Source organism: Hippoglossus hippoglossus, chromosome 16 (genome assembly GCF_009819705.1).
Source record: "Hippoglossus hippoglossus isolate fHipHip1 chromosome 16, fHipHip1.pri, whole genome shotgun sequence".
Lineage (NCBI taxonomy): Eukaryota > Metazoa > Chordata > Actinopteri > Pleuronectiformes > Pleuronectidae > Hippoglossus > Hippoglossus hippoglossus.
In genome coordinates this window covers 15,207,599-15,229,618 of record NC_047166.1, presented here as the reverse complement: position 1 = coordinate 15,229,618, position 22,020 = coordinate 15,207,599, and the positions used below count along the sequence as shown (strand labels likewise).

General features: G+C 40.3%; 3 protein-coding genes and 1 long non-coding RNA gene across 4 annotated transcripts; 2 read left to right on the top strand and 2 right to left on the bottom strand.

Moving 5' to 3' along the window:
* Positions 1-1,219: 1,219 nt before the first annotated feature.
* On the top strand, positions 1,220-20,551 carry LOC117777086. The gene is made up of 4 exons (XR_004616551.1): positions 1,220-1,229; positions 4,314-4,317; positions 6,362-6,371; positions 20,154-20,551. It is a non-coding gene; the product is annotated as an uncharacterized LOC117777086 (long non-coding RNA).
* LOC117777085 (cleft lip and palate transmembrane protein 1-like protein) lies at positions 1,547-8,778 on the bottom strand. The gene is made up of 17 exons (XM_034611606.1): positions 8,291-8,778; positions 7,467-7,558; positions 6,652-6,829; positions 6,436-6,563; positions 5,646-5,724; positions 5,424-5,541; positions 5,117-5,211; positions 4,854-4,938; positions 4,148-4,248; positions 4,008-4,067; positions 3,779-3,829; positions 3,600-3,682; positions 3,295-3,329; positions 3,120-3,175; positions 2,930-2,974; positions 2,198-2,331; positions 1,547-1,657 (listed from the first exon to the last, which is right to left on the bottom strand). The coding sequence occupies exons 1-17, from the start codon at positions 8,495-8,497 to the stop codon at positions 1,591-1,593; spliced, it is 1,614 nt and encodes a 537-aa protein (XP_034467497.1). The 5' UTR covers positions 8,498-8,778; the 3' UTR covers positions 1,547-1,590.
* mrs2 (magnesium transporter MRS2) lies at positions 9,421-19,969 on the top strand. Its single transcript, XM_034611595.1, has 12 exons — positions 9,421-10,278; positions 11,671-11,735; positions 11,995-12,031; positions 12,483-12,595; positions 16,671-16,832; positions 16,953-17,083; positions 17,263-17,379; positions 17,948-18,017; positions 18,415-18,497; positions 18,937-19,054; positions 19,373-19,477; positions 19,658-19,969. Exons 1-12 carry the CDS (start codon positions 9,924-9,926, stop codon positions 19,715-19,717), a joined length of 1,416 nt encoding a protein of 471 aa, XP_034467486.1. The 5' UTR covers positions 9,421-9,923; the 3' UTR covers positions 19,718-19,969.
* On the bottom strand, positions 12,850-16,026 carry LOC117777078 (integrin beta-1-like). The gene is made up of 7 exons (XM_034611596.1): positions 15,890-16,026; positions 15,045-15,299; positions 14,676-14,880; positions 14,440-14,569; positions 13,918-14,224; positions 13,544-13,822; positions 12,850-13,286 (listed from the first exon to the last, which is right to left on the bottom strand). The coding sequence occupies exons 2-7, from the start codon at positions 15,296-15,298 to the stop codon at positions 13,082-13,084; spliced, it is 1,380 nt and encodes a 459-aa protein (XP_034467487.1). The 5' UTR covers position 15,299; positions 15,890-16,026; the 3' UTR covers positions 12,850-13,081.
* Positions 20,552-22,020: the final 1,469 nt, after the last annotated feature.

Here is a 22,020-nt window from a genome sequence, read left to right as displayed (position 1 = left end):
ACTCATATAATGAAGTAGTAGTGACTACCAAGTACTTTTTTGTCAGAACATCAACATGCTGACTCTATTGCAGCTGGTGGGATCCCAGCACAAGTTGTGGTTTTACCTCATGCCTGAGTGGATGGGAATGATTGACCCTAAAAATGAATGTGGCCCCTTCCCCTTCTTTTCCTCCCTTCGACTTCCAGCACCCTTGTTCTGACCTCAACCATCTTTCCTTCCTTTTGATCTCAGCTGCAATTTGTATAGTTCAATCTTAGTGCTGTGTTTATGTCTTCTCAAGATAAATGCTTCCTGTGATGCTACTGGGTGAAAGGAAACACACTTTTTCTTCAGTTAAGCAACTGCATTGTAAATTGTCAAACTGCTTTGTGAGGATTTTAGAAACACAAACCATCGGGACATGTGCAGCAACTTGTCGGGAGCAGTCGTCTCTCTTTATAGATTATCTATCTATGATCACGATGCAAAGTCAGTATTTTTTAAATCATTTTACAGTACAATGACAGAGCAAATACAGTAACTCAGTATGTAACACATGGTGGTGAACATTAAGAATGACAAAAAAAAAAAAACTTAAGTATTGGCATTTTACACATAAAGAGACATTAAATCTATACATCTGGTCGTAGGAACACCGTGACGTGTTCACCAGCTGATCAGCTCAGACTGCACTTCCATGCACCTTGATGTAAATACAACTTCAGGATGTGGAGGAACCTAATGTGGGTCGTCAATTACCAAAAATATAACACAAGAATTTGATTTATTTCCCCCAAATGGATAATCAAAAGATAATTGCTTCTCATTGCTGATGTGTTTAAAGTTGTGAATTTTACTCAGGATAACAAAGTTTCCAAAGAACCTAAAAATGCTGCTCTGAGCTGATGTATTTGTGCAGAATAACTTACATTTGATGTAATGGTGCATCCATAAAATGATGTGATACAAGATTATAGCTTCATGTAGCTTAAATGAAATGCTTTCACATTTTATTGGGCATTTTATGCCATTATTAAAAGCGATCCCAGCTTCAGTTAAACGTTGGATCAAGCATACAGAATATATTCAATGCATATAAATCGATACAAAAAATATGTCAAATAATTTTGTTTTTTCTTTGGAGCCTCTTAAAGTTAAGGAGAAAATCATGATTCAAGCTTTTGAGACAGCCATATAAAAATCAGTGATGCAAAAGAGCAAGACTCAGTCTAATCTAATCGAGTCTAGTTAAAGCAGATGGGAACTGATAAATCAAACTATCTGTGCTGTGGGAAGCTCCGTCCTTCACAATGTGTCGGGAAACACCCACATGTGCATATAGAGCAGAATAAAGCATCGCATGTGCAGCAGAGAGAACCTATAGATGAATGAATCACTGTCGATCCCCGCATCAGTAACAGAGGAATCATGAATGTCAAGCAGAAAGCAGCAGCACTGTGAGTGTACAGCGGTTAAGGATCCAGACGCAGAACCACCACGCCTCGGATCTGACGAAGGTTAGTCTCTGTTTCACATCTTCCCTTTTTTTGTTTTTCATAGATGAGTTTCACCACATTCACTTCAGGAAATATTTCATTTCTCGCCTCCTCACTGAGTTTTTGCTTTCTTGCTGTGGCTCCCGGAGTCTCGTCTTCTGGCCTTGGCGGCGTAAAGCCTGGTGGAAACATGAGATGAGAGCAGTTATCTTAGCAACACAATAACAAAAGCAAACAATACTCATTGTAGTGAGAGACCATAGACTGAAAGATGGACGGACTAGTGGCCACTTCCAGAAATGAAGCCAAAATATGCTGGAAATGAACGTTGCCATCTTGTGCATTTGGAGCCAGAGTCTGAGCAGTAGCTATCGGGGGATGGAGCTGCTGTAGCGAGGTCCCGCCAATACACAAGCTCCACCAATCACGAGTCAGTCTCAGCTGTCAATCACGGCGTTTCACTCTGTTTTTATAGTGTCAAAAAACTAATTAAAACCAAACTTACGGGGAAAATAAACACTTGTGTGTCATAAGAGCTTCCTAAAATGTTATTTGACTTTTTAGTTTGACCCATGTCCCATCTGCTAATATGGAGGAAGTAGGGCTTTATGACCTATACTGTAGCAGCCACCAGGGGGACGATCGAGACGCTTTGGCTTCACTTTTGGGGAACCCTAATGTCGTCCATCTTTATATACAGTATGGTTTACATGTTATACCTTCGCTGGTAGAGGTAGAGGAGGAACAGCAGCTCATCTCTGAAGCAGGAGAGTTGATGAGAGGAGGAGAAGGATCCGGAGGAGGAGAAAAAGGAGGCGCAGGAGCACAGATCTGAGATCAGCGTGTTCACTCCCTGGTGAAGAGAAAGGGCGGAAGGAGAAAGAGAATAATGATCCTCATTATGAAGCAAAGTCTCTCTTGAGGGTAAAACTTGTCACAGAGCTAATTACCTTCATCAAGGGGATGTTTCCATCTGTGTTTATCTGTTAGTTAGCAGGATTACACAAAAACTAACAGATGGATTTACACAGGACTTGTTTAAATTATGCAGCATGGGTCAGAGAGGAACCCATTCAATATTTCTTTCACTTTCTTGAACATTGCAAGCTTCTATCTTCTTTTTTTTCCACAGATTTAATCCACAGAATAATTCATGGATCTTGATAAAAATACCAGACATGTTTAGAGGACTAATATCTATGAGTGTGTGTAATTGGTGCAGCTTGAATGAAATTAAAGGGACTTTTTTTGTTTTGGCAGAGGAATGTACTCTGCTGAGGGCCATTCTGGTTAAAAATCTTATTTTGTCTGACAGCAGGAAACAAGTGAAACTAAAACTCAGTGCAAAACACAGGAGATTAAATAACTTGCAAACTGGGACTATTTTACAGTAAAGTAAGAAGTGCTGGGTGCACATGAGTATGATGGAGCCAGAAAGTGTTTGTACTCACTCTGTACATCAACACCGTCCCCTGCAGGTGACTCACAGACTTCAACTGACAACCAGACAACAAGAAACACAAGACAGAGCCATAAAAAAAGAGGATAGAGTTCAGTGTCACTCAGCACGATCATCAGGTTATTATAGGTAATGAATACACTTATGGTTTTCGTGTCTCAGATGAGGTTTGCAGAACAGACCTTGTGGTTAATGAAGAGCTGAGGGGCCATAGACAGGAAGCCAAAGGCGTAAACTCCTGTAAGGAGATAAGCGATGTGAATATAAAAGTAAAGGTATCAGCTGACACTAATTCAATTAAGTCATCATTATATATATTACTGAGTCATATAGATGAGGCTGTTTTAAAAGACTCACCGGTCACAAGGCTGTTGATCAACCAGGAATAATAACTGTCAACATACAATACAATTTAATGTTAGTTTAACAATCAGTAAAACAGATAGTATATCTACCAGCTTTCAATATACAGTACATTTGGTAGTAATTCTACACAATAATCACTAAAAACATCTTAGTTCACAGGTCTGATTTGAATCTGACTGGATGAAAACTGAGATGCTTGTACTGAAATGTTTTCGCGGGACCTGGATATTTGCTGGCACTGCACTAAGACGGCATTTGAATTATGCGGCAAAGCAGGATAATGGTGATCAGCTCACTTCTTTTGGCGTAAGTAGGCCAGAGAGAAAATAGCTCCACTGATACACAAAGGATAAACCAAGTAGGACAAGTATCTGGACGCCTGCAGAGAGAACCAGATAAAACATTCCAATTAAACAAAGATGGAGGCCCAAATAGAAACAGAGCTCTGACAGACGAGACAGAAACATACTGATACCTGTGTGTCATACTCCAGTGTCTTTCTCTCTTCTTCATCCAGTTTATTTAACTGCACAGTGAGAGAAGAGGAAGTGTTAGAAATAAAGAAATGAATAGAATAACAGGGCTGGAGCCAGGAGGCTATTTTATAAGAGACTTTTAAAGTTGTTTAAACCACAACAGCTCTGCCACTTCATTTGAACTATTAAATAAGTTTGAACACAAATCGGTGACAACAACATACTCACGTGCAGGTTGGAGCTTTTCCACAGCAACTGGAACTTAAACACTTTAAATACCTTCCACACCTGGTGAGAAAACACTCTTAGTGTCTTGAGCTTTACATCACACTTGTTTTGTTGGAGGTGACAGATAAAAACCTAAATACCTCCACACAGGCCCCCAGTCCGACAGGGAGCAGCACCAGCAGACTGGTCTCCTCCAGCAGATGGAGGAAAATCAGCAAAGTACTGAGACTACGCCACAGAACTGCAAACACAGAGGGGGAGAGAGAGACACTAACTGTTTCAACATTTCTCAGGTGATGTCTTAAGTTGTGTTTCCAATGTGAGAACTTTCCCCAGGAACCAAGAACCTTTGCAGGGACCAGGGTCTTAAATTAAGGGTTTTATTTCAGCCAGTTAATTTAGTTTCCTTAGGTCCTTGTTTCTTTTCTGATCAAAGACAGCATGATTTCAAGTTCTCTCTATGTTCTCTGTTTTAGTGTCGCTCGATTAACATCGCTCATTTACACCGCCACCTGGTGCACCAGAGTTGAACTGCTTGATGTAGCTGTAGGTTGCTAACACATCAGCAGGCTGATTTGTCTTATCTCCCCTGGTCTTTAGATCGAAGTGGAAACGTAGATGAACATTAGTCTGCAGGAAACCTTTAGTTCCTTGAAGAAGTTGCTTTGGACTTCAGGGACCAGGTGATTTTGGTCGAAAACGACTTTACTGTTTTAGATCATTACCACCAAAACTGTAATGATGCTTGTTACTGCTGGTAATCCCTCCTACATTGACTCAATGAAGCCTTAAAGGATGCAAACTTATTTAAAAAGTCAAGCTTGAATAATGTGAAAATGTTCTCACCTGACTTTCTGGACATTCCCACCATGTTCTTCTTTTTTCTCCAGGAGCTGATGTCATTTTTAAGAGCCAGGAATTCACAGATGAGCTGAAGAAGAACACAAACACAGTAAAACAACATGCTTTTGATTTTACAATGCTTCAGTTGCCACGTTCCCTCATGACACTCACAAAACTGTGAACTATGAAATAATACATGAGACTTTGTTTCAGGTGGATTCCAATATGTGTGGTGTGGTGTTTTACTAGGTGTAATATAATCTTACTTGCAGAGCTGTGATGAGTGCAGTCAGCACTAACAGGTAGAGGTTGGATCCCATCAGAGTTTCTTTAATTTCATCAATGTTTTCCTCAGTGAAGCCTTAATAAACACAAAGAAGATTATGAACATCCACAGGCCTATATTTAAAAATGTATCATTTTCAAAATATTCTGCGAAAGTCATTCCTCAAACATAACAAGTTTCTTTTACAATGAAAAATACAAAATAACCCTGAACCCAATCAGTATTTTTATGAATCAACTTTCACTTGATCATCATATAACAAAATATCTGTTGTGTTATTAACTCACCAAACTGTCGTAGGGAATAAACCACATCCTGCAGATGAACCCAAAACCTGAATCCCCTGAGAGAGATTCCCTCGTAGGACACAGTCAGAGGGAGGTGAACAGTGCCGCTGTTGATCTCCTGTTGAAGGACGGATATACACATGTATGATCACGTTAAACTAACTAACACAGTATTTAATGGAAAAGATTTGACTTAGCGTCATGTGGATAAAAGCGTCCAACCATGAGGTCTCTGACTCTGACGCTGAGTTCATTAACCAGCAGCAGAGGAAGGTAGATCATGTGATGTCTGTCCTGAGACCTACGATGGGAGTCAGGGAAAAAAGTTACATTAATCATGTGTACTCCTACAGAGCTGCAATCATCTGGTGATGCTGCACAGTATTTTCTGAAGTATGTAATTTGTGAAAAACAAAATGATATATGCTGGTTGTTGCTAACTTTGGGTACAAGTGTTCATAAAGTGTTACACAAGTAAATACAAATTTTAAAATATTCTTACTTTGTTGTAATCTTTTTCTTGTTGATTATTAGATCATTTTACCTCCTTATGACCGTATAAAATATAATATATATATATATATATATGTATATAATAAATTAAAATGCATACAATGCTCTTTCTTCACAGTTCATGGACAGTTGCGACAACTGTCTACAGATTGATGCATGTTATTGGTGTATGAAGAGTATATGCAACAGGGTGTACAGATAAAATAAATGCTTATTTCTCTAGTTTGCCACAGCACATTCAAATTGAGAAGATTGGACTCTCTCATACTTCTCTTGTTATCATTCAGTTTATAATGTTTTTTGTATTGTCTCATTCTCAAATACTGATAAATGAGCAGCAATCTACTTAATTCTCTTGCAAACGGCTTATAGAAGAGCTTCTTAAACCGATGACCCCAGCGGTATACTCTCATGGTGAGCAGCAGTACTAAAGCAGTGATCAGCAGAACTTTGCCTGATCACCTGGCGTTGACCTCCAAAGCTTCCTGTGGACACTTACACTCTCATGTATCGCCGCACATCACTGGGAAGCCCCGCCTTGTTGAAGGTGAAGTCCTCTGACATCATGGTGACTGACAGGTGAGGTCTCCAATGGGACACAGGATTCTCTGCTTTGGGGCTGGACCTCTGATGGGGCCAGGAAAATGAACGTGTACTTCACATGGCAGCTGATATATGATAACACTTTGAGAGAGGAAGCTGAGTTGCATTTTACCTTGTGCGGGTCTCTCGGCCCCTCTGTGTGTGTGGCTGTGATGTGGGTGGTGAGCTGAGCCGCGTAGTGGACTTCTCTGCTGTCCTCCAGAGGTGAAACACTGGCTTTGTGAACATAGACCACTGCATACAGAGTGCCATTAGCCCGAGTCTGCTCTGGCAGAGAGACATTCACCTGCCTATGAAGAGAGAGAGAAAGAGAGAGGGGGGGAAATGAGGGAGGAAAAAAGATAAAAAAGGGATAAAAATTCATAATATACTAATGTTGAGCTTTTACAAATGTTTTTTTTTTATTTGCATGTTTCTATGTTTTTGGTTTGAACAGTTTTACCTCTTCTGGCTCTGAGTCTATGCAAGATGCAGTTGTGGAGGAAGTACTACTGAAGTAAAAGTACAAATAAATACACAAAACTGTAATCAAGTAAAAGTACTTGCAGAGTGTAACCCATTTCCTAATGCAACAGTCTGCTTAATCATTATGGCTGAATCTCGGCAGTGCCCTATAGTGGTACAGATATTTGCTGATATATGTAGAGGAATAACAGTGTAAAGCATCCAGAAATAAATCTAAGTAGAGATACATGAAAAGTGTACTTAGGTACATTAATGAAGTAAAGGTACTTTGTTGCATCCCACCACTGGCAAGAGGTTTACAGTCTTGTAACTGCTCCTTTCAATTTTACACATAAAACAAAACTTTCTGTCTTCTGTGTTGCAACTGTTATTGACGTGAGTAATTTGCATGGATAACCGAACAGTGTGTGTTGTTTAACAAGTTGGGGATACATGGTTGTATTATTAACTTTTCAAACTCACCTTTCAAATGTAGAATGTGGGTCAAATGGGTCTATTTTCACAGCGAGGTTGAGTTGGCTGTTGTCTGGCATGAGGCAGGTAAACACACTCAGCTGGATAAAAGAGGAGAAGCAGTGAGTTGATGGTGAACAACAGAAAATGTAACCGGTGGATGGTTAATTCATTGGCTGAAATTAAACACTGCATATCATAAAAAACTCCTTTTTAACTAAATAATAAGGCCTTTACAGAGGGACTGTGCTAAATGAATGCAAGAATTTCAATAAAAATGTTCATATCAGTCAATATTGATATTTATCATGATAAAAGACACATCATTGTTTATTTTATGCTTACAAGTTGAAACAGGTTGTGGTTTCAAACTCTACTTTTTTAAATTTCAGTATAAATTTTACAATATATACCAAAAACAATATATGACAGTTAAATAGTGTCATAGGCTCCTCATAGAATGGAGCACACAATGTAGACAACTATATCACTTACATACAAATGATATGAGATTGAAATGAACATTTTAAACTCGGTTTTATGAGCAGAGAACGACAAACACTTGATAAACAGCAAAACCGTTTACAAATCTGATTTTGACAAAGTATCACTGTGATGACACAATGCATAATCAATATATTGATACATACTGGTCCTTTGTTATATTTCTATGGATGAAAATGATATTGCACTAGTCATTGATATTGTTTTACTGCCCAGCCCTGTACACGTTGCAGTGGTCTTGACCTGGATGTCACAGAAATGAAAGGCTTGTTTTATTATTGATGCCTGATTGATCTGCATGCTTGCTGGGATCAGAGGCCTGTGCTGACCTGGAGTCTGGGTCTGGCTGTCAGGTAGGAGGTGATGCAGGTCTCTCCTCTGCCTTCGTCGCAGGGTCTGGTGTTGAGGAAGCCGTACAGCAGCCAGGCTGTGTGCAGCGAGTACACCACAAACACACCGAGCAGCAGCTTGGCCACGGAGCTGCTCTTCTTACCGTCGCCGTCCGCCGCGGGTTTGGAGCAACACGACGGAAACATGACGGCGATGCCGACGCAGGGTTTCAACAAGGAAAAAATCTACTAGATCTGTTTTTTAAAATGTCGGGTTTGAATGGTTCAAAATCGGATCAGATGGTCAAAGTGACACAATCCCCCACGCTTCCTCCTCGCTGCAGCATCCTTCCGGTGATCTGGGTCCGGCAGAGGATGCTGATGCTGACTAAACTCCGCCGGCTCAGCCCAGACACGTCTGAGCAGATAGTCTCGCGATACCGTGAACGAACTACACGTGGTATCACAGTCTGTGTGAATGGCTGCGGTAGAAAGGTCCTGAGCGTTTTATATCCAGACTATGGTCCTGGTAGAGGAACTACTTTATTGAGGGTCAGCGTAACATAGGTAACCATGGCAACACGTGTACATGCCACCCTTAGTTATGCTGCTATACGTTTAGACTGCAGAGGGAACTCCCATCATGCATGAGCACTTCTCTTATTTATTTGACTACATGTCACTAACTTTGTTATTTCTCTCTCTCTCTCTCTCTCTCCTCCCCATCCCCCCCCCCCCATCTCTCTCCTCTCCTCCCCATTTTTCTCTGCTCACCCCAACCGGTCGAGGCAGATGTCCGCCCACATTGAGTCTGGTTCTGTTAGAGGTGTCTTCCAGTTAATGAGTGTTTTCTCTCCACAGTCCTCAAAATGCTGCTCATAGTGGGAACTAATGGGGTTATCTATAATTGTTAAGGTCTCGTCCTTCTATACCATCCATCCATCCACTGGCCTGTTTATTGACTAAAAATAAAAGCTGTTTAAGCTTCTCCAAAATGATCATGGAGATAAAATGCTCAATATTTTTGTGAACTCTCGTTATGCTGTCGTGAAGGGCCGGGTTTAGTTTTTTTCAGTTCGAGTGATTCACTTCACCATAGACGATCTTTGCCCGTTGGTCCCTGTCACCGCGGTGCATTGTGGTCAGGCACGCTGCTCTTGCTAGTGTCCTCTCCATCATGCTAACACCGGCGAGCTGCGTTTTGGGACCAAACCACAGCTTCACGTGCTGATTCAGCTCAGTCTGTTGTCATCGACAGGCAACAGACGTGTGTCCGTTGTGTCCTCGTTCACTGTCATGGTGGATTTTAAACGGATAATTAACAAAAAACACCAGTTGTCCAAGCTAACGGAGCTAGCATAACACGAAGGAGCTGCTGAAAACACCGTGAGGAAAGTTAGGAAGTGGCTCAGGCAGGAGCGTGTGACTGGTGTCACTGGAGTTGAACCAGTGTTTACACCAACTGCATCTGTCATGTTAATGTGTGGACACTTTTCATCCTCCTCGTGCCTGTGGATCCGGACTGTCACCACACACACAGCTGGAGGAAGAGACCACCAATGACACGGCTCAAGGATTTTACACATTCAACCTGAGTCCACGTCTGAGCCTCCTGAGGGGAACACCAGCCGCCATGTCCGCCTGTGTGAAGGCTGTGTGGGGGGGTGGTGGTGGTGGTGGTGTGGAGACCAGGCTGCACAGGCTGCTGCTGGCTGGCTGCACGAGCTGCACCAGGGTGTATCTCCCCTTCAGTGGGAACCTTTATCCAAAGCGAGCCTTCACTTGTCTCAGTGCTTTTTCCTCCTCGAGACGTGGCGTCACTCGAGGCCTCTGCCCACCGAAGTACACGGTGCCAGCAGGAAACAGGGACGTGTCCGTGCACAGCAGCAGGAGCTACAGTGATGCTGGAGCGAGGCATCAACACAGAACATGTCAGTCCGGGGTGGGGAGAAAGGAGAAGCTGCTGCAGGAAGGAGCATCGTGGCCTGGTGAGCATGAGGGATGGGTTAGTTAAAAACATACTGACAACAGGTGATCTCACTGTTGCAGCTGGTATGAGACATATGCACATCTTTCACTGTCCAGTTTGTTTTAACACATTTTAATACATGGCAACATTAACCTAGGTCATTTAATCATAGACTGATATTAGTCAATCACAGATATATTTGCAGTTTGTGTTTCTAAGGTTAAGTAAAAAGACTCTGCAGGACAGAACTGCCAGTAGGTTGTAGATCATGTTTCTGTATGTAATGTATTAAAGTCTAAAATATCAATATCAGCATTGATCTCTAAAATACAGTATCGCTCAGGCTCTAGTGTACCTGTAGATGAGAGTAACTCTATATAGGTTTCATCTTTCCACTGTAGAGGGATATTAAAACCATGAAGAATCAATTACACGATAGCCCAGACCTAATGTCTTCCTTTGTCATTAATTGTCATCATTGTCGATAATAATGGCATCTGTGTAACTGACACTGTATTAAAGATGAACCCTGATAGATGTACACTACCGTTCAAAAGTTTGGGGTCACTTAGAAATTTCCTTATTTTTCAAAGAAAAGCACTGTTTTTTTCAATGAAGATAACATTAAATTAATCAGAAATACATTCAGGAACACACTTCAGGAAGCGTGGGGTGAAATTTCTACAGATTACCTCAACAAATTAACAGCTAGAATGCCAAAGGTCTGCAATGCTGTAATTGCTGCAAATGGAGCATTCTTTGACGAAAGCAAAGTTTGAAGAACAAAATTAATATTTCAAATAAAAATCATTATTTCTAACCTTGTCAATGTCTTGACTATATTTTCTATTCATTTTGCAACTCATTTGATAGATAAAAGTGTGAGTTTTCATGGAAAACACGAAATTGTCTGGGTGACCCCAAACTTTTGAACGGTAGTGTATATCGAAATGCAAAGATGCTTGGTTGAGTGATGATGAATCTACTTTGCAGGTTCAATACACATCTGCAGGGGTTGTTTTTCAACATAGAAATTCATTTGCCATCTTTTGTAGCTCCTCTACTGTAAATGCTTTTTTTCCCAAATGATTTTGACACCTTCAAAAAGGTCCTGAAACAGAACATGGAGAGGTTTCTTTTTGATCGAGTATCCTTGAAACTCCCCCCTATCGTAACCAGTTAGCTGTTCAACATCATTAGGATTTAAGTGTTAAAATGAGTTCATGAATGTCAATCCAGTGAAATAACAGAGCTCAGTATATTCATATTATAACTATCATTATGGCTGCAGTCAAGCACAAACAAATTATAATTTTCCAGTGCCTACATCTCTATAGTGTATCTCTACAATTGTGTAGCTTCATGGTTGAAATATTTTGCTTCACATGTAGTTTTGTCTTTTTTTTCACAGTGTCCCTTGTCCGCTGCAGAGTGACAGATGCCCCGATTTCCAGCGTGCTTCCAGCTTTCGTAGTGGTAAGAAATTCACTGAGAGCAGTTGGCCAGAATAATTTCAGTGGTTGCTGAACATACCACTGTTAGATCTAAGACATTTTTAATGGAAAGGTGCTAATGTGAAAACAGATGCAGACTGGAAATAATCTAGATTCCCAAACAATATCAGACCAATCTACTGTTGTACACTTATGTATTGAAATATGTTAAAACTGGCTGTTTGAAAAACTGTGATCCCTCCATGTAGTAAAATTGTTTTTATATTTTAATTATTTCACAGATGAAATTTGACCAGGAAGGAAATGTGACATCATTTGGTAAGTGAAAATAATTCCTATTAACAATTGACTGACTTCCCTGATGTGTTTAAAATCAAGGTTTTCTCATAAATTGATAACTGTCTATCTCGTATCTGGTAATGTCACCACTTGGCACCAAAGTGTAGGTATCAAAATATCTCAGAATTTCACATTTTCAAGCTAGTCAAGCACAGTTGGACACAATACTGTTGCTCACCACTGCTCTGTTACTTCTGCTGTGACCTGTGCTGTGACCCTCGTGGTTTGACTTTGCTCCCTCACTCTGTTATGTTGCAGAACGAGTTGTTCTTTGTCATTATTGTACAAGATTTGCTAAAATGAACATTCTGGATTTGATGTAGATTCCTACACCATATGAAGTCAGAAATACATGGAATAGAATTGTGTCTAGATTATTAGTCTTTGCTGCTGCTCTTCTTACTGAAGTAATTATTTTTTTCTCCTACAGAGAAGAAGAAAACCGAGCTTTGCCAGGAGCTAAGTCTTCAGGCCAGAGACCTTCGCTTTCAGCACAGTACCAGCCTCACTGCCAGAAACAACTGCATCATCTTACGAATGGCGGTATGCTCTCTTCTTGTCTTATAAGCACACTCAATGAATCATGAGACATTTCTGTCGTCAACCAAATTGAGGAAACATTCTCTGACCAAAAGTTGAGGCCAAAAATAAATAAACCAAAAACTCTTTTCCTGCTTATGCAGGACTTAAAACAGCTCAATTTTAAACCCGAGACATTCAGCCCGTCTCTAAATGAGACATGATGCCACCACGTGGATGTTATGGTGCAGTTAAGTAATGACAACTGGAAACATTTGCAAAGCAGAAAGATTTATGACGTTCTAGTTTCATAACATTGTTTTCAAGGTTATAAATTCTTTTATTAGACTATTTCTCAATAATTACAAAGAATAAGATTGTTAATAGAACAAAGTAACAGATTTAATGTCAGCAACTAAAATTCAATGCATGTAGCTGATATTACAACTGAGACCGAAAAAATCATTTTGACAAATTGGGATACCTTTCGTCTCACACACTCCCCTCCGATCACTTCGACAGTCCATGGGGACAATCCTTAGCCCGCGCCACAATTGACTGTCCACCAGAGGGTGTGTGTGAGAAGGTGTAGTAGAAGTAACAAGAGTCATGGCGGCTTATCATTTTACAGAATGAAATGTTTTCTTCAGGTTGAGGCATATCATCTCTGGTCTCCACCACGGTCACACTGAGGGAGCCACATTGTTGGTCACACCTGATGCCGAGTGAGAGAGCACAAGCAATTCAGGAATTATAAACAAGATCATAAATAGGTATTTTTGCATTCAAATTATAGAATAAAATAATTGGGGGCCTTCTTAATTAACAGTAATCTATAGTGCGGAAGTGGAATAAAAGAAAGAGTGTCATGTCTCAAATCAGAAAAAGGTCAGTATGTTATCTTCAGAGGAAGCAACAGATAGTTTTTAGTTGGAGTTAATCACATTTTCTCGTAACCCCCTGTATTCTCACCTGTCCTTCTTCCTTCCCGTCCCAAACGCCCGACACTCCACACACTCCATGTGCTGCTGACATGTGTTCTGACAGTAAGGGCAGCTCTCACAGGTCGGGCCAGTGAATGGTGGCTCACATTTACATTTGCCGCACAGACACATCCCTCTACCGCTGCACAGCTGCTGGTTTGTTGCCATACAGGAGGCAGTTTCCATGGAGCAGCTGCAGTCTTCATCGGTCCAGTCGTCATCACACAAGCAGCGTCCACATTCGCACATCCCATGGCCTCCGCATATTCTGTTGGACATGAATCGTAGTCTTTTAAATATATATCTGTATTTGTAATTAAGTAGAGTAGACAGGATTAGATAACTGCTTTTCACACATCATACTTGGCGTTGGCGTAAGGACAGTCAAAGTTGCTGCACTCGCAGAATCGTCCGCTGTATCTTTGTTGGGGGTTAGCTCGCGCCTCGCACTCACAGAAGCCGTCCACGCACTCCCCCCTGCCGCTGCACACAGGGGCCTTTGGGCGTGAGCGACAGAAGTCTACATTTTGCGAAAAAGATGAATCTTTGTCCCTCTGGCAGTTTTGTCCGGTGTAAGAATCGTAGCACTCACACTGGCCACACATCAGAGCTCCGTGGCCACTGCAGGCAACGCTGCTTTCCTCGCGGCTTCTCGAGCAGTCACACTGACCTGAATGAATGAATGAATGAATGTATGTATTCATAGTATTATAGATGAGTGCTGTTTGTTCCTTCTTCTGACACAGTTAACTTCATATTAATCTTATTGAATGAGCTATTTCATTAGGACTGAGTTTATCTCATTGTCTTCATTTCAGGGCTTTTCTAATACTCATCTTTTTCACCATATATATAAACTATAGTCGGGTTCTGCTCTGTACTCACAATCCAGAGATATTTCTAACTTCACACTCAATGAAAAGCCTCTGGGTGTGATGTGGACAAACCAGGGCCCAGTCTGGTTCTGGTTTGAGTCATCACTCTTACTGGGACACTGGGCAGCCTCCACAGTCACCTAGAGAACAAAGCATTTGTTATTATAGCAAAATCTGTTTTTAACATGAGACTTCGGCTCCTAATGTCCTGTGCAATACATCAGTCTACATTTTGGTGACATGTACAAACAAGGGGTGTCCAGTCATGACTCTACTGAGTGTGATGTTGACTCCCGCCGGCACATTGGTGGTGTCTGTCGTCAGCTCTGGGACAGGCTGCTCTGTCGGCATGGTGATAGTTAGAGGGAAAGTCTGGCTCACACCCGGCCTCAAACGGACGGAGAACTCCTGGGGCTGGAGGAACAGGGTCTTGGTATATGCTGGTTCTGTGCTGCAGAGGTTCAGGAGTCACAAGCAGCATGATGAATAACTAAGAAGTAATTGTGGCCTTGAACATATTATGAAACTATAATATAGCAACACTTATATCAGCATAATTTGATACATGTTTTTGTTTTTCCCCGTGTGGTTTCACAGAGGATCTTAAAAACTTACCTGCTCTCATTCTTGACCACCTGCACCAAGCCCTGAGGGTTGTATATATGACTTTTATGGCAGCCTGCTCTCCGCAGCCCCTTCATGCTATGACACAGAACGTCAGGATCAGGGGCAGTGCACCACGCACATTCCGGACCAGACTGGATGCACTCGTCGCAGCTGGAAGCAGATGTGAGACATGTTTGTTTTCTGGCCCAGCTGGGACACAGCAGAGCCAGCAGCAGGCAGAGACAGAGCAGCTTCACAGCCATCCTGCAATTAAACATTAGAAGGATGTTATTGAAAGTAGAAATTTAGTCATCAAGCATCAGTTTCAATATAAGAAATGATATAAGCAAAAGAACAACCAGTAAAATATAAATAGGCAAAGTTCTCATATGTTAAATTATTTTCTATTTATCTTTTTTTCTGTATGTTTTAATAGTCCAATCTTCTGGGTCACTTTTAAAACTGAAATTTAAAAATTAATTATTATTATTATTATTATTATTATTACACAAAATACACTGCCTGCTCAACAGCAAAGAAGTAGGACTGGAGTCGGGCCTGTTTGTATTTACTTACAGTTTTAAAACAGTGTCAGGTTTGAAGAAGTAAATACACCATGCACCAGCATTAGGAACTGTATTTCTGTCTAAACTTTAAAGATAAAACAAAACAAAACAACTAATTTTCTTACTAACTAACTAAGTCTTACTTGACCATAAGAAAAACAAAGTAAACAAGTGTGCATCAAGTAATCTGCAGTAATATTCATATAAGTTGTAGTTTGTCTGGTGCTGTGATTGATTATCTGCTAAATAAATCTAAAACATCAATAAAGAGCAGTGCTGATGTGTTACCTGAAGTAGTGAAAGCTGTCTGTGCTGTAGCTGCGTCCTGGGCCGGTGTGCCTCTGCTGACTGTGGCACGCCGACGAGCTTCGGTCGTATATCGGTCCTGTGTGAATTCTGCTTGAGACCACCTCAGATCACATCTGGGTGCTTGGTTACACAACAACTGGTTCTCAATTACCAGGTCATTCACTGCAAATATTGACAGATCAGAGTCAACTATTGAGCTTGTAAACACAGATCTTCACGCACCGACATAGTTGCACACACTCGTTCACATCAACATGTGAAATGTCCTGTAGATAATCCTGATAGTAAAAAGCCTAAAAGGTAAATTAAACTGAGTTACTTTTAGGATTCCCAGACTTGGAGTCAGTACTTTCTAATGTAGCTGCCACCATCCCCTTCAGTTGACATGTTCATCCTGAGATAATTGTATTTTTCCAGTTTAACGTCCATCATCAGCACGTCCACTTTCTCACTGTGAATTTGCCTAAACTTGTCCTGCTGTTTTCTCACAAGGGATCACACTGACATTTCCAGACAATTTACGATTAGGCTGGCAGGAATAGTTCTGGAAAATGTCTGGAGCAACACACTCTGACATTTACATTCTCACATACACCCCTTCTGGATTTCAGGGAAATGTTCTGACTTCAGTGCATGTCTGAAAGCTGCTTTACCGACGAAATTCATGTAACTTTAAACTGATTCACCTTTATGATCTTTATGAGTACATGTTTCAGTACTTTCTAACATAGCTGCTAACATCCTGCCTGTCTTCCCATAGTCTCTGAAAGCCATCGTAACGCCAGAGTCCCTCTTGGTGTTGGATTTCCGTGGTCTGGGATTGGAACGCTGGTTGGTACTGGAGCTCGCTCCTCAGCTGGCCTCACAGACACACTCTCTGCCCTTTGAGTTCAGAGCACTGGAGGCCATACTGCAGCACAAGGTGAGACTGATTTCAGGGTATCCAAGCATTTTCTAACCAAGATAAAACCTCTTTGTAAACAGAGGACATACATGAGGTGAAGGCTTGTACATGCGTTTGTTTATGTATCTGTGTCAATAGGTTAACACGCTACAAACCCGGCTGAATGAGGTCGAGCCAGTAATATTGGATGTGTTGGAATCCTTAGTGGATCCTAAAATCCTTTCTGCTGACAGAAGTAAACTACACATACTTCTGCAGAACAGCAAGAGGTAACGCACACAGCCATACAACTCGACATAGCTTGTAAATACTCCTATGAACGAGGCTAGACTAGGTGGAGCAGGGGATTGCAGTTTTCTGTCACTGCTTCTCATCCGCCAACATGCACACTGGTAGTTTTAGACCTTAACATTCACATATCGTCTTGTCTCTCTTGTTTCCCTGACAGTTTATCAGAGTTGGAAACAGACATAAAGGTTTTTAAGGAATCCTTGCTGAAGATTTTGGATGAGGACGAGATTATTGAAGAACTCTGTCTGACCAAGTGGACCGACCCCAGAGTTTTGTATGTTACACATGCACTCACATATACTTACACAAATAGTATGAGCAGGTTTCTTGTCAAAGTCTGTTTAAGCCTTGAATAGGATTTTGCTTTTTGTCTGTACTGTTTTGTCCTCATTGGTAGGGTTAGATTATGTCAGGGTTTTGTATTACAGAAACCACTGTTGGGTGGCAGGTAAAAGTTAGGTAGAGTTTGAAAATCCCAGAAAATGATTGTTTGGGATTAGAGATCAATTTGGTTTCAAGTTGTGCTAATCTATGTGCACAAATAACATTTGCTAATTAATCAAAAACAACAGATTTGACTTAAATACTTTTGGATTTGTTTGTTTCCAACTTCAACAACAACTGCAAAGAATGCAAGTGATAATCCTTCACTTCGTTGATGAAATATGGAATGACCATTAAGCATTGATATTGATATATATAAACAAGGAAATATTTAATGTTTTATAAGTTATCTGGGTTGTGCAGAGATTTCAATCCAAAGTCAAATGCCTCATCCATTAGGCCACATGGCCAAATGTGAAGGGATTTATTGATATATGACTCTTTGTCTGCCTTTCTAGTGAGGAGAGCAGTTTGGGCATTGACCATGCTGAGGAGATGGAACTGTTACTGGAGAATTACTACATGCAGGTATCACCATCCCACATAGCAACTCTGGCAGTTTTTTTATTATTATTAATTCTAATTTTAGATATTCAAATTGACTAGTGTATGCTCCTCAATGGATTAATTTAATTTGTCTGAAATTGTGAACTAACTACAATGCAGTGACTCAACTGAAGCAGATTCAAAGCTACAAGGAGATTTTCATAATGGTCTCTTTAAGACTTGAGGACAAAATGACACATTTTTTTGTCTTCAAAAGTTGTATCTCCTATTCTGTTTGTTTTGATTTAAAAAACAATACAATATTAATGTCATCTAATCAAAATCTGAAATAAATATTGTTGCCTGGGGGGGAGTTGGGTCATGTACAGTGAGTGAGAGTGTGCGTTGATTGTGAGTGAATGTGAACTGCTCCATTCAGGCTGAGGAGCTGGGGAACAAGGCCAGAGAACTGAAAGGGCTGATAGACGACTCTGAGAGTGTCATCTTTATCAATCTAGACAGGTACACTGAACACACACACACACACACACACACACACACACACACACACACACACACACACACACACACACACACACACACACACACACACACACACACACACACACACACACACTGGGTGTACACTACCTATACCATTACCTACAGTATGTGTATGTATAATCTTGAATAACTCACAACCCAGTGATTATAAGAGCTGGAAGTAGAGGTACCTTTAACTGCCTTATTATTCTGTGGTATGCAGAATATGTTTACTGTTCATAGTGTGTTTTTATAAGACTTATCATTTACAGCATTTTGTGTGAAACTGCTTTGATAACATTGAAACTCACAATGGGTGTAGTTGCTGTTCTCTTTTCGCTCTGACTCTCAGACATGATTAAGAACCATATTTTTATTCTCCTCATACAGAACGAGTTGTCTGTCTGTTTTATTGCAGCCATCGTAACGTGATGATGCGTCTGAACCTGCAGCTGACCATGGGTTCCTTCTCCCTCACCTTGTTCGGTCTGATAGGAGTGGCCTTCGGAATGAATTTGACGTCGTGCTTTGAAGAGGTGAGAAACCTCTCTGACAAAGAATTACATTGCGTGTGGTGTTTGACTGTTGTGTTTGCTGTTTACAACCCACAAATATTAGGGTATTCTTGCTTGCTTTACTTTTTTCTGATGTTTGCACGGTCAATTTGATAAAAATGAGCAACTTAAAGACAAATGGTAAGATTCAGATAATAAAATGATTTATTAGATTTAAAATTGGGTTTATATTTTAGTGTGTTTTTCATGTATTTCTCATTCATGTTCACTGTACACACAGTTTTTCTGTGTTTATACCTTTATATATTTTTGTGTTTTACTTTTGGTGTTTATTACCAGGACCCTCGTGTTTTCTGGCTGGTAACGGGCTTCATGTTCTTGGGCAGCGGGCTGATATGGCGACGACTGCTGTCATTTCTGGGACGACATCTAGAGCCCTCACTGGTAATGGACACTTACGCAGCCACAATATGTAGAATATGTCATCTCTGCACGTGCATGTTCTGAGGCCCCTCCTCACCCCAAAGTCCTGATAGATACATTCATGGGTCATAATTTTATTTATTGTCAAATGAGTGGCTAAAGCTCAGGTCACAAATGTAATTTCTTCTGTTTGTGATGCAGATCCCTCCAGTTTGGAAGAGAAGTCTGAAAGCATCAGACGTCAAACCAGGAATCAGATGAAGTGCCGCCTTTGCTCCTTAAACTGACATCACACAGACTCTGTAGCTTTAAAGATGAATCTTTTAACTTACCTCATTTTTTTACTCTCCCATGACTATGGCAGAGATCGAGACTACATCCAAAGGTCTGGAGATTCCACTGTGTCCTTATATCCCTCACACTGTGTTGGAGCAGTTTCAGATGCGTGGATGTCTTCATATTTAATCATATCTGTGGATAAAACATGTGGGTATTGCTCTGTCATCACAGATTTTATGGGCGTATGTGTAGGTGAAAGGCAGCAGCAGTTGAAGTGAAACCAAACTTATATGATAGTCAGCTTACATGCAGTTGTACCTTTCCTCATTTCATAGTTGAAAAAGGTTTCTTAAATGGAGCCATGCGACTCTATTAAGTCTCTTTTAAGACTCTCAGTAGTAACAGTTTGCTACATCAGTCAGTACTTTTCTAAACAGACCCTTTCCACTACGGACATTTTGACTTGTCAAAGCAGGAAAAGGCACAGGTCTAAATAATGTGAACGCTGGCTCCGTCCATTACATGTCGCAGTAAGTCATGTCCCTGAGTGAGCATCCAGTCTTCTGGATGGTTTGCAGGGACTGTTCATGAAACAGGGATTTATCAGATGATAACCTTGTTTTTTTGTTCTGTAACATGTGGCTAAGCTGCCTCTGCAGTTCTTTTTCTCTTTCTTAAAAAACAAACAGAAAAACAATTATCTATATTTTTTTATTAACTGTCTTACTTTATGGTTTTGTCTCAAATTGACATTTGCCCTAAAATCAAAGGCTCTTATTACACATACATGACAATGACTGTGACTGCTTCTAAAGCTGGGTTAACTTTTATTAACTTTACACCAAAACATTTTTCATAGATCTTAAAATACACAATTACAATAAATTAAAAAAAAATGCTAAAACAATATTAATTTAAATGTGGGAAGTCTGTGTAGACAGACTTTACATGCATAAGCCTACCACCAACTGAAACCTTTGTCATTCTAGGGCAAAGCAAACTTTAGTGGCCTCACAGTGGTTCAGCTTGTGGTTCAGAATACACGCAAGGGGTCAAAAATAAATCTCAGGGGTCATGAGATGATTATCCGAGAGCAGAAAAATAAAAATATCTCCTCAAAATCACATTTCCTTTTTCTAATTTTCTGTAATTTTTCTCTTAACCATGACTGAATGGTCTGATCTATCCCTCTGGGCCTCTAAAAAAGCCCTCTTTGGTTGAACTGGTCAAGGCCAATCGATTTATGATGAAGACGTTGATAGATTTGGCTTCATCTTCAGGGTTCACAACCAATATGTGTTAGAATCCCTCCTTATTGTACTGTGTCTTATTTATAACAAGTTCAGCCAGACCCTTCATATTTTGGCTGTTGTCTCCTGTATTATACAAGTTGCCAATAAAAATATTCACAATGTTCTTAGTTGTTCATGTGTGTTGTTTCTCAATGGATGTAATTCAGTTTCTCTATCATCAAATGAACAAAAAACCAGCTTAAGATATAAACAAATTTTGTACAACAGCAAATAAATGTATATTGATTGATATTTCAGTGCCATGACGGATGTAACTGATGCTGTTTGTGTTGTTCTTTTGTGATGCTGTAATTCGTCTGCACTAGAGGGCGGCATATCTACAGTTTTCAATCCTATTCGTTGGCTGATGCTCCTCCACATTACACCTTGGTTAGCCCTTTATTTGGGGTGTAATCCAAGTATGATGAAACCAGTGTGGGATACAGGAATGATCATTAATCTTAATGTGTTTATAAGTTACTTTGCAATAAATAGCTGACTTTTGTTTGTAGAAATGTTACGATTTGACGCTGAACTTCATTTATCACAAGCTGAATACCAAATGTCGTATTTTCATTCAAACTAGTGTTTAAGTTATTTTAACTTCTAACTACTGAATATGGCGAGCAACAACCCAGAGGTGTCCACAAGACAATGACTTTCAGATTAGTGTTAATTCACATACTTTCATACATCCTACACTAATTCAGGGCTTGCTACTATTCATTCTAAATTGATAGTCATGCTTAACATAACAATCTTTAATATTTGTTAACAGTACACAATGGTACAATAAACCTAATCATTAAGGAGAGTTTGTACATTAATCCATTGTGAGAGCTGGCAAAGAAATAAATATAGTAATTGAAGAAGCACTTAAATCTTTTACTTAAGTAGTAGTACCAATATCACAGTATAAAAATACTCCAGTAAAAGAGCAAGATACTCATAAAACCCCCCCTGTGACTGAAACATATACTAACACTGTTGTCT

Excerpts from the sequence above, each read along its gene's own strand:
- LOC117777078 (XM_034611596.1), bottom strand. The coding sequence starts at position 15,298 with ATGGCTGTGAAGCTGCTCTGTCTCTGCCTGCTGCTGGCTCTGCTGTGT. Across the intron at positions 13,823-13,917 it reads TGTCCTTACGCCAACGCCAA|AATATGCGGAGGCCATGGGA; the intron begins GTATGATGTGTG and ends CATGTCCAACAG. Across the intron at positions 13,287-13,543 it reads ACGGGAAGGAAGAAGGACAG|GTGTGACCAACAATGTGGCT; the intron begins GTGAGAATACAG and ends ACTCGGCATCAG.
- mrs2 (XM_034611595.1), top strand. The coding sequence starts at position 9,924 with ATGTCCGCCTGTGTGAAGGCTGTGTGGGGGGGTGGTGGTGGTGGTGGT. Across the intron at positions 12,596-16,670 it reads GCATCATCTTACGAATGGCG|TCTCTGAAAGCCATCGTAAC; the intron begins GTATGCTCTCTT and ends GTCTTCCCATAG. Across the intron at positions 16,833-16,952 it reads AGGCCATACTGCAGCACAAG|GTTAACACGCTACAAACCCG; the intron begins GTGAGACTGATT and ends CTGTGTCAATAG.
- LOC117777085 (XM_034611606.1), bottom strand. The coding sequence starts at position 8,497 with ATGTTTCCGTCGTGTTGCTCCAAACCCGCGGCGGACGGCGACGGTAAG. Across the intron at positions 7,559-8,290 it reads CAGCCAGACCCAGACTCCAG|CTGAGTGTGTTTACCTGCCT; the intron begins GTCAGCACAGGC and ends TCTTTTATCCAG. Across the intron at positions 2,975-3,119 it reads AGCTCTTCATTAACCACAAG|TTGAAGTCTGTGAGTCACCT; the intron begins GTCTGTTCTGCA and ends TCTGGTTGTCAG.